At 34.2% G+C, this 11,383-nt stretch overlaps 2 protein-coding genes across 5 annotated transcripts; one reads left to right on the forward strand and one right to left on the reverse strand.

Annotated features, from left to right (window-relative positions):
* Positions 1-2,664: 2,664 nt before the first annotated feature.
* On the forward strand, positions 2,665-7,622 carry LOC110803923 (uncharacterized). Of its 4 annotated transcripts, none has more exons than XM_022009467.2 (4): positions 2,665-2,823; positions 4,577-4,838; positions 5,056-5,346; positions 6,950-7,622. In XM_022009467.2, exons 2-4 carry the CDS (start codon positions 4,734-4,736, stop codon positions 7,511-7,513), a joined length of 960 nt encoding a protein of 319 aa, XP_021865159.2. In that variant the 5' UTR covers positions 2,665-2,823; positions 4,577-4,733; the 3' UTR covers positions 7,514-7,622. The 4 variants fall into 4 exon arrangements, with proteins under 4 accessions (XP_021865159.2, XP_021865163.2, XP_021865160.2 ...); XM_022009471.2 differs by having other exon boundaries at positions 2,678-2,823; positions 4,725-4,838; XM_022009468.2 differs by having other exon boundaries at positions 2,682-2,823; positions 4,571-4,838.
* A 27-nt stretch (positions 7,623-7,649) lies between these two features.
* LOC110803924 (thaumatin-like protein) lies at positions 7,650-9,695 on the reverse strand. Its single transcript, XM_022009472.2, has 3 exons — positions 9,537-9,695; positions 8,732-9,039; positions 7,650-8,243 (listed from the first exon to the last, which is right to left on the reverse strand). The coding sequence occupies exons 1-3, from the start codon at positions 9,598-9,600 to the stop codon at positions 7,866-7,868; spliced, it is 750 nt and encodes a 249-aa protein (XP_021865164.1). The 5' UTR covers positions 9,601-9,695; the 3' UTR covers positions 7,650-7,865.
* Positions 9,696-11,383: the final 1,688 nt, after the last annotated feature.

Here is an 11,383-nt window from a genome sequence, read left to right on the forward strand (position 1 = left end):
GTTAGTGTTTCATATAGTTAGTATATAAATGATATAGTTACCTTTAATTTATGTTGCGAAATAATGTTTTTAATAGTCATTGGAATATTCATTGTGTTTATGTTAGTAGTAGTTTTTGGAGTAACTATATTTTTTAAAAAGTTACTATAACTTTAAAACAGTAACTATGTGTTTAAAATAGTTACTATATTTTTTAGAAAGTTATTATAAATTTAAAACAATAACTATGTGTTTAAGGTAGTTACTATGTTAAAAACTGTTTATAGTGACTTTTTGATAAATAATAGTTAATATACGATTACATTATGTAATATGTTATTTCGAGTATATTTTTGTCTGCTTCTTAGATAGTGACTATATGATTATAATGGTTACTATATTTGTACAATAGTTACTATATTATAATAATAGTCACTATATGTTAAGCTAGTTGTTGTGTGATTATAATGGTTACTATATGTGTACAATAGTTACTATATTATTATATTAGTTACTATATGTTTGAAATAGGTACTATGTTTATTTTATCATGATGTGTTACCATATGTTTATTTTCTTCAATAGTTACTATATTATTTATATAGTTACTATATGTTTGAAATAGATATTATGTTTATTTTATCATGACTTGTTACCATATGTTTATTTTCTTTAATAGTTATTGTACGTTTTATATAGTTACTATATTTTTGAAATAGGTACTATGTTAGTTTATTATGTTATGTGCATGTTTTTATGTTATTCTATATTTTTAATGATATAGTTACTGTATTATGGATAGAGTTACTATATTATTATCACATCAACTATGTCTGCAACTCTGTGACTAAATGACCATCAATAATATTTATAGGTATTATATCTTGTATTATAGTAACTATATGTTTGGTATAGTTTTTTATGTATATTATAATGTTCTTTTCATGTTCTTTGTTGTCTTTTATGTTATTAGTAATAAGAGTTACTATGTTATGATCACAACAACTATATGATCATAACAATAACTATATCTACAACCTTGCTCGTATATGACTATTATTAATATTAAGAGTTACTATATCATGTATAATAGTAACTATATGTTTTTAATAGTTATTATCTTATCATTATGTTCTTTTTATGATCTTTCTTTGTACTCCATGTTATTATTAATAAAAGTGACTATATTATTTTGACAGTAACTATATGACTATAACAATAACAATAACTATATATGCAATTCTACAAGTATTTTACCATCGTTAATTGTAAGAGTTACTATATGATGCATAATAGAAACTACACGTTTTACATAGTTACTATGTTATTTTTTCATATTTAAATGTTAAATTATTAACTTAGTTTAAATATTATTGATTCAGAAATACAAAGATGATGCACCCAGAATTGAAATCGTGCAAAGAATAAATTCTGCAAGGAAAACAAAAGCAGGAGGAGAAGAAGAAAATCCTGACAACAATGGAAACCAATAACGTGGTAGAGGAAGGACATGATGTGTTGGTGGAAAAAAGAGACGTGGTCCACGTGGACGTGTCGATTAGTATTTTTTAATTCAAAAAACATTTGAGTTTAACATGGTTTATTTAATAGATGCAAAGAATTAGAATGTCGTAGCTAAAACAACTAACCAAGTAGTTAATGTTTTCTTTATTATTGTTCAAGAGTTATAATTACTGTTACTTTTGATATAGTTACTCTTTTATATTTCAGTAATTATGTGATATATAATAGAAAAAATTACTATATGACCTCTAAATCATCTATATCATATTGTTTATTTTTATAATATAGTAATTGTTTTATAGCTAAAGTTATTTTTCTATATAATATAGTTAATCTTTGGATAGAATAATTGTTCTCATCGAAATTACTATATTATTATTATTATTATTTATTTCATAGTTACTATACTGAAAATATAGTTACTTTACATAACCTATAGTTTCTATAATTTACTCTTTTTGTCTGCAAGAATGAATATATAGTAGTAATTGTTTTACGGTTAAAATTACTTTTCTATATGATATAGTTACTCTTTGGATAGAATAGTTATTCTTATCATTATTATGTTCATAGTTATTATTCTGGAGATATAGTTACTTTACAGAACCTACAGTTTCTATAATTTACTCACTGTTAAAATTACCTAATTACCCTGGTCCATGGTAATCTTATGGTGACCGGGTCCATGCATGTGGAATTGGAAAATTTGCAATCCGGAGCTTCGATACAACACTCAATCCACAAAGGCTATACTACAAGTGTCATCATCTTTTTACCACAACAAATAATTCACCCACTACCCTACTTTAATCTTATTTTAATATATTCAAATCACTCTCCTAAAATTACGTGCTGATCAAAGTACATCTTTTAATAAAATACAGAGGAGTAACAATTTAAGCCCAGACTAAAAAAAAAAAAAAAAAAATCAAAGTCCAATCATAAATTAGATTTTTTAAAAAAATAAAAATAAATTGACAACAATTTATTTAAAATATTACATAACAGGGTATAATGAACCGAAACCTATTGCATTGGTTTCGATTCTAATTTTTAGGAACCCGTAGCAACATGTTCCGATTTCGATTCCAATTTCTAGGAACCTTTATAAGGTGAAAAGAAAAAAAAAAACATGGCAAGCCCAAACTTATCCAAAACAAATGTTGAAGCACTGAAGCCCAACTTCTTAAAAACATATTTAGAACAAGAGAAATCCCAAAAGAGAAAAAGAAAAGGAAAAAAATACCTCTTTGAGAAGATGACAGATTCTTTCTCGAAGGCGTTAGTGCAGAAAACTCCCGCAAATTCTTGCAAGTTAAGGTTAGCTTGCATATTTCCTGAACTTATTTTATTTCACCTGTCCAATTTCCACCTTTTTGTTTATATATAATTTTAGACAATTTGTATCATACTATTATAGTGTCAGAACATGAATTTTGGCCTATTAAGCTGTATGATATTGAATTGGGTTTCAGTTGTTTTATGCAATTAGCCAATTGTTGTGTTGTTGTGAAATTTGATCTGAATTTCATTTGTATATTAACTGTTCAGTGGGATAAAGAGGAACTCTTGAGTCTTGAATAACATTTGGGATGATCCGATTTCAGTTGTTTTTTTGTTTGAAATTACAATGTGTTTAGTTAGAAAAACCTTGAGTAACCCTAGATTTACCCAAAAATCTCAGAGGTCGATTGCTAGTTGGATGATTTTTTATTTTTAAGAATGACAATTATTAATTTATCATGATCATTGGAGGGAGAAACTTGTAAAGTTGTTGCTCCCCGAGAAGTTTAAAAGAGTTTAATCTCGTGTTGTTTAGGGCTGTAGTTGACTTGTGGCCTTGTGGGTGCATCTTAGATAGGTATAGTGGTACCTCGGATGGGAATGGTAGGCTATGTTACAATAATACATCGTGCAGTGATAATTCAGATGCTATGGTGGCATATAGCTGTGAGTTTTTTTTTTTTTGGTGTACCACCCGGTTCACCCTTAGGGTGTAATGGGTTATGGGGGTAATAAAAGTCAAACCACCTTAATAAAAGGCCAATGAAGGTGAATTGAGGTGGTTGCAAGGAGGATGGTGTGGTGGTATTGTGATGAGAAGTTGTGGTAGTGGTGGTGTTGTGAGGAGAAGGGAGGAAGGGAGGGAGTTATTACCCCAAATGAGGGTAATAATCACCCTAGTGGGAGGTGGGTAAATATTCCCTCCATAATAAGGGTATTTGTTCCCCCTTTTCTTTTATTTTCTTCTTTCCAACACTAGCTTATTTTCTTTGCCACCACTTCATCTTCTCATCATCACCTTCAATTACCTTATATTTTTTAGTTTGACTTTTATTACCCCCTTAATGTATTACCCTCAATCCAAGCATGCCCTTAGGGATAATCCGGATTCGGGGCGAGTTCTGAGTGGATAGGTTCCAGTCCCCTCCCAATTGTTGTTGCAGGGGATCGAACACGGGTCCTCCCTACCAAGTTTAGCCTCAATCACCACTGAACCAACATGCAATTGGTATATAGCTGTGAGTTTGTGATGGTACCTTGGGTGGATGTGGTTTTATATGTTTGTGGTGGCCTGGTGCTAATTGAAATGCTTGTTGTGGTATTTTAGGTAGTACGTTGTGGTGGTTGACTGTTTTTCATCATTTCCCTCTTTCCAATATGGAAACACAATAGAGTTTAAATGCTACTAGTACTCATTAGTTGCACTCTTCAAATATTTGAGTAACTTTTTGTTTATATTTCGAAGAACCACTAAACAAAATTTCAAGAAAAATGTTATTACTAACAAATCCTAATTGGTGTCACTGTACTGTCAAATAGTCTCTTTAAAGTATACTAGGACAGTTATTACGGGAAGGAGGGAGTATATTCATCAATGTACACCGAGTGTGCAAGCAAGCGTTTTAGTCTAATCATAAGAGGTTCTAAGATTCATATTTAGGTACTTCGGTTGGAAATGAAAAGTACAAGTAATCGTGTAGTATAGCTCACAACAGAATATTATGTTCTGTTTTCCCTTGAGTATTTTTGTTTCATGTTAGTAACTTAGTACTGGGTGCCTAAGTTTCAGCTTCAGGGTAAAGGGAATTAATGTGATAATTGAGAAGCACTCCTGCTGACTGTGAATCAAAGCAGATTATTTTTAGCTGTAACATACTGGCCTTGCTAGTCCTGAAGATTTTTCTCTGCCTCAAGTGAAAGTTCACTGTTTCTCATAGCAGATCTTCATGGATCGTTGGACTGGTATCTTAAAGGTTCCTGTTTGCCCAAAGGGCACTGCGATTTGTAGAATAGCAGCGTCTCTCTGCATTTCACCTTCAAAAGCACTTCTTGTAAGTAATCTTATCAGAACATTAACAACTTTGTTCAGGCACTTTTAGCTTGACAAATCTAGTTAATTTACATCGGCCTCTCATGTCAGTGCAAAAGAATGTAGTTTTGATTGGCATGATTCGTAGTAAAACATTGGAGTCAATCTATCTTTCTTAGATTTTATTTTCCATATCCATATTTATTCTATTTGAATATGAAATTTAATATGGTATGCAGGTACCTACTGCAAATGCCATCTTCTTTAACGGAGATAGAGTTGAAGGGACCGACAACCCAGTGATCGAGAGGCTGTCTGATATACAAAATATTGCTGACGTTCTTGTGTCAAAATTTGGAGCTTCTATCAATGCATGGGTTATTGAGGCCTCCATATTCAATTGCCCCTTTGCTGTATACAAGGAATATTTTCAGTCTCTTAACCAGTGGGGGGAGCCACAATCTTATAGACCTGATGGATATCCGGCCTCAACTTCTGTAATTGCACTTTTGGCCAATTTTCTTAAAGAGGTATGTTCGATCTTTACTTCTGTTTGGTATATTATAGTTTTGATTCTTTGTTTCCTAATAGATTCCTCATGATCTAAACAATAATTTTTTTTGTCTTTGATTGATGTTATTGCTTTTGGGATGTGTAGCTCATAAGTGTTGAGACTATATGTAGTATGACAATGCTCAACTTAATATGTAATGGAGCATTTGAGTTTCCCTATTAAAAATCCGGTGATTGTTGAGCTTTGGAGTTTTGGTTTCTAGGGAAACATTTGAATACTGGTAGACTGGTTGTCCTTGTTTCTTGCCCCCTTCATCCGGTTGTGTACTTGGTTTTAGCTTGGATAACTGGTGCTTAGTCATGATTGGATTGTGTTAACGGTAGGTCATTTGCTTGTGCAGAGGTGGCAGGGGATAACTTATGCATAGACAATGGTGGGAGGCTTTAAAAAATTGGCCTCCATAATGTATACCTAATTAAACAAAACTGTTCGTCTCGCTTGGGGTTTTCTATATGACCTTTCCTAGGGTATTCATACAACTATCTAAAAATGAACAAAACATACATCGGAATACTCCCTCCGTCCCTTAATACTCGACCTATTTTGACTTTTTGCACTATTCACATAATTCACTTTGACCCTATTTTATTTCTAGTATATGAAAACAAATGTTAGTATATAATATATTATTGGCTTCATCTTAATATATATTTTCAAATTATAATATTTTTATAAGTTTTTATAACATGTAGTTAAAGAAATTGGTGGTCAAAGTTGTGCATTGACAAGCGTGTCCGGTCAAAACAGGTCGAGTATTAAGGGACGGAGGGAGTATTGGATAGAGCTTTACTCAGGGAACATATACTCTTTTGTATTATCGAAATAGGCGATGCTTGGTAGATTTGAGGGGTGAAAATTATCCATGCTCACATTGAAAATTTTCAAGTCCCAAGATTGTCACTTGGATACTTATTTAAAAATTACCTACCACTGGTTTTTATATAGGACCTGGGAAACTGATGTTTATCCATAACTTGTCACGAGATTTTGATCATCCTTTCCAAGTTTGTGTTGTCAAGTTTGTCAACTTGGGAAATATCCCCAGGAGGAAGTGCACTTAAAAGGAAATCCTGGCTTGATTATAAGTGGGTGACCGCTTTTACAGTTTTACACTGCCCAATTGAGAAATTCTTTGTGTTTTTCTCTATTATTTTGGGGCTCTGACCTTGATTCTGCAATAGGGTTTTCTGATTACGAGAAACCTATCATGATTTTGTTCAGAGAGGGGAAGAAGAGGGGAGACGTATACTTTTAGGTGATCAAAGTAGTCGAGTATTGACTTTGTGATAGATTGTCTTAGCATGTTGATTTGAATACTGTAAAGTTTTCATGGTCATATCCTTGATAGTTTATGATAAACTGACTTCATTCTTGTTTTCTGATGTGATGTATCGATGTTTAGCTTATCAAAATTATACAAAGTACATTTAATAATCATCTATAGTTGAGCTGTTAATTGATTGTATATTAAATCATTCTGGAGTACTAGAAATTTCTGGATATTGATGCAGATGCCTCAACTACATATTCTTAATGTTATCTGAATGAATTATCTACAGAGGGCTAAGAACATCGCGCACAAAGAACCCCAGCTTTCTGCAGATCATACACCCTCTTGCCGTCCTAACACAATCATTCTCGGTTTTAGCAAGGGCGGTATAATACTCAATCAGCTAGTTTCGGAGCTTGGATTCTCAGACATCAAATGCATGGAGGATCCACCACAGCTTACCGGTTTCACCAAAATAACGGGGAACCACATTGTACCAGTTTCTAGAGAGAGCTTCTTTGACAGCATAACTGAAGTGCATTACGTTGACGTTGGTCTGAATTCTTTTGGTGCTTGTCTAACTGATGATGTTGTCATCCAGAGAGTAGCAGAGAGGCTTATTGACAAGGACAAAAGCTTACGCTTTGTGCTTCATGGGACTCCAAGGCAATGGAACGACACACGGCGACCTTGGATACGTGAAGAGAAGGATACATTTCGTCAAATACTCAACTCCGGAAGGCAGAAGAGCAAGGGAAAGCTGCAAGTCTGTGAGAAAACTTATTTTACTGAATTATTTCCTGACCTGCAGATGCATTTTGAAATTATTGAAAAACTCCAGGTTGTGAGTTGATTTTAAGCGAGGGATAGTAACATGTATGTATGTCGTATGCTGGATATGTTGCATTCATGTGATTTTTCGTGTTCAATCACCCATGTCTTAATAAAACACATTTGTTTCATGGGCAAACAATAAGTAACGGAGGGAGTACTAGTAAATAATAATGTATTATAATAATCCATTAATCCATTAATGGTGAGCAGTACACACAATAGACCGACATGCAGGCTGACACAAAAAACAGAATCTCCCCATAATTCAAAGAACCACTAAGTCACTAACTACAGAACAACATTACTCAGAATGATCTTATTTAATTTTTGTTTTCATATTTTTAGATCTACTACTGTAATAAAAAAGTGAGTCAATGGTGGTGGTGGGGACAGAAAGTGACTAAATAGTTAGCCCTAGTACAAGTAGAGATGCTGGTAGGATCATCATATGCGTAGGAGTAAGCGCGTGGGCAAGCGGTCTTGAAGATTTTGGAGTAGACTGTGGGCTTGCAAGACTGAGGAGACCCAAAGCTGCCTGTGCAACAATACCTTGGGGAGTTGAAGGCGGAACAAGCGCTTTTGCAAGCTACTACACCTCCTCGTGCACCGCGGACTTGGAGTCCTGTCGGGCACATTGTGTTTAGATCGCTAATGCACCCTGTTGGCGCACATTGCCCTGACGCTGCTTTGAAGGGTACAAATGAGATTGCCAGATTGTAGCCATCTACTAGACTAACGTCGTAGAAGTCCTGTATGTTACAATCACATATTAATATATTATATTAAGGTGTCAAATATGTGTCAAACATTATACACGTAGTCATGGACACACTTATGATGCAGACATATAACAAGAGAGAAAACAGATTTGCTATGACCCAAGTTATGTTATAGAACCATGGACTTTTTTAAAATTAGCCATCTAAGTAAGTAAGTTTTCCAGTATTGGTTTACGGTAATAAGAATAAATTCATACCATTAAACCTCATTCCTTTAGAAGTAATATGACTTTTGATTAGATTAAATACTCTGTAACAAATACGGAGTATGTGATGAGAGATATCGGATACTCCCTCCGTATTGATTTAAGGGTTTCACTGGCCGTATTTATTTAAGAGATACAGTTGCACAAACGAAATAATACTCTTTACTCCGTATTAAAGATGTCCACATAAATTAATTGACAGGAACTAGATATCCACGAGTAGATGACAAAAGACTTAAAAGAGTAGAATACCTGGTCTTGTCCAAGAGTGATTTCAGCAAGGGTAGCAGGAGGAGCACCACCAGCACCAGCACAGTAGAGGGTACCACCACAGTCACCGGTAGCACATGTACCATGACCGTTAGCATCAAAGTGGCACCCGTGACGACCCCATAGTCGACCGGACCACCCGGTAGGGAGATTAAGGATGTAAAATTTGTTAGGCAACAGCTGAAACCCACCACGAGCTAGGATTTCTTTCCCAGCACTTGGCTGGATTCCTGGCCACACTGTGTACCTACATTTGTTCATTACCACCAGTTTTGCGCAACTTACTTCCCCTGCTCCCATTTCAATTTTCAAACCCATTTCATTAATACTTGGTTAAATAAATAATGCTACTCCGTAGTAAAAGTTTATTATCTTAGAACAATTAATTTAACTCAACACAAACAATGTCCGACATTAGTACCCCAGCCCAAGTCAAGTAGCTCACGGTTAAACAAAAGTGAATTACTGAATGTAGTAGTACAAGATTCTACTTATGTCCCGTATTAATAATTTGATTTGACAGTTTTGAGGTTAATTGTTTAAATGTTTTTGATGTTCTAACTAAAGTAAAAAAGTAACAAATCTCAAATTCATACAATTATTTCTTCAAAAGAATGAAAATAAAATTAATGAAATAAAATAGGATTTGCATTTGTTTATTGTAATAGATATGCCTAAAATTAATAGTCACGTTGATGGTATTAATTCAAACAAAAAACATGACAACTAATCCAGGACGGAGCACTTAAACATTGATGGAAATTGAAGAGAAAAGGGTAAATTTTACCTGGAAGAGAGAAGAAAATGAGGCAGACTAGGAGAGAGAAAAAGAGCTTCAAAATGGTAGCCATGGCTGAGGTTGAGTCGGTGAATGAGTAACCGAGTTTAAGTTATGAGCAGGTGAAGTAAAAGTATCCTGCATAAATGAGGGGACTTTTATAGAAACGTTACAACCCAATAGGGTACACAATCCTGCAAAGCAAAAAAGTTACCAAGTATTAAAAAAAGGGAAGAAATTTAAATGGTAAAAAAAAGTACTTTTAGAAATGGTTAATTTTTTATTTTTTTTTTTGAAAAAAGAGTAACGGCAATATTTTTCTAAGGTGGGGTGGGGATCTTTGTGCCTGAAAATAAGTAGCCAGTAGTCAGTAGTCAGCGCCCAGTGGCCTGTGCGGCTGTGTCCAGTGACTCAGGAATTCGGTAATAGTAGGACACTGTCCGCCCATTTGACCAAATACTACAAAAACAAAGTACAAACTACACGAAATTCATAAAAAGTTTCATTGTAATTAAGTCACAAATTTTCAAATTACAACTTAATAGTCCTGAACAAGGCGCGATTAGTCTGCTTAGCCAATTATTAGCTAAAAGGTATGGATTATAATGCAACTTTGCCCAGGTTGCTAAAATGTCAACAGTAAGGACTTTTCTTGCAGTTGTAGCGGTGAAAATTTGGGAGGTGCATCAAATGGATGTACACAATGTTTTTCTTCATGGTGATTTAGAAGAGGAAATTAATATGAAAATTCCACTTGGTTTCATAAAAATAATACTGACATGGTCTGTAGGATGAAAAAATCATTATATGGTTTGAAACAGGTACCTCGGTGTTAGTTTGAAAAATTATCTATCACTATGAAAAAGTATGAATTTAAGCAATCATACTCTGATTACTCTTTATTCACTATGTCGAAAGGAGAATTTCAATTGAGTGTCTTAGTCTACGTTGATCATATGATTATTGCAGGAAATAATGTATTCGAATTGAATAGTTTTAAAGCGTATTTGAGTCAGTGCTTTAAATTGAAGGATTTGAGTCATCTGCAATATTTTATAGGACTAGAAGTTACACTTAGCAAGAGTCATTTTTATGTGTGTCAAAGAAAATATGCTCTAGATATTATTTCAGAAACAGGTATATATTGGGTGCTAAGTCGACAGATTTTCCGATGGAGCAAAATCACAAATTAGCACTAGTAGAAGGTAAGGAAATGGAGGATGGGAGAAATACAGGCGCCTAGTAGAACGTCTAATTTACTTGGCAGTTACCAGGCCAAATTTGTCATATTCTGTACACATTTTGTCTCAGTTTATGCAAGCACCAAAAGAGGAGCATTGGGAAGCATCATTACGGGTAGTGCGATACTTGAAAAGTGTTCGGGCTAAGGTATTCTTTTACGTTCTGATAGTGCATTGCGACTAGAGGTATGGTGTGACTCGGACTGAGCTAGTTGCCCATTAACTCGTCGATCCTTAACTGGATGGTTTGTTCTGCTAGGACTTTCTCCTGTGTCCTGGAAGACTGAGAAACACATATACAGTATCGCGATCGTCAGCTGAAGCAGACTATCGTTCTATTGCAGCATTAACTTGTGAGTTAAAATGGTTGAAGCAGCTACTCAAAGATTTGGGCGTAGAACATAAGCAACGCATGAGCCTGTTTTGTAATAGTCAGCATGACCTTCACATTGCACAAAATCCAGTGTTTCATGAACTGACGAAACATATTGAAGCAAAATATCACTTTATACGAGATGCAATCAAAGAAGGTATTATTTGTCCGTCATACGTGTCAATGAAGGTGCAATTAGGGGATATTTTCACCAAAGCATTAGGAAAAGCTTAATTCGAGTT

Source organism: Spinacia oleracea, chromosome 2, assembly GCF_020520425.1.
Source record: "Spinacia oleracea cultivar Varoflay chromosome 2, BTI_SOV_V1, whole genome shotgun sequence".
Lineage (NCBI taxonomy): Eukaryota > Viridiplantae > Streptophyta > Magnoliopsida > Caryophyllales > Amaranthaceae > Spinacia > Spinacia oleracea.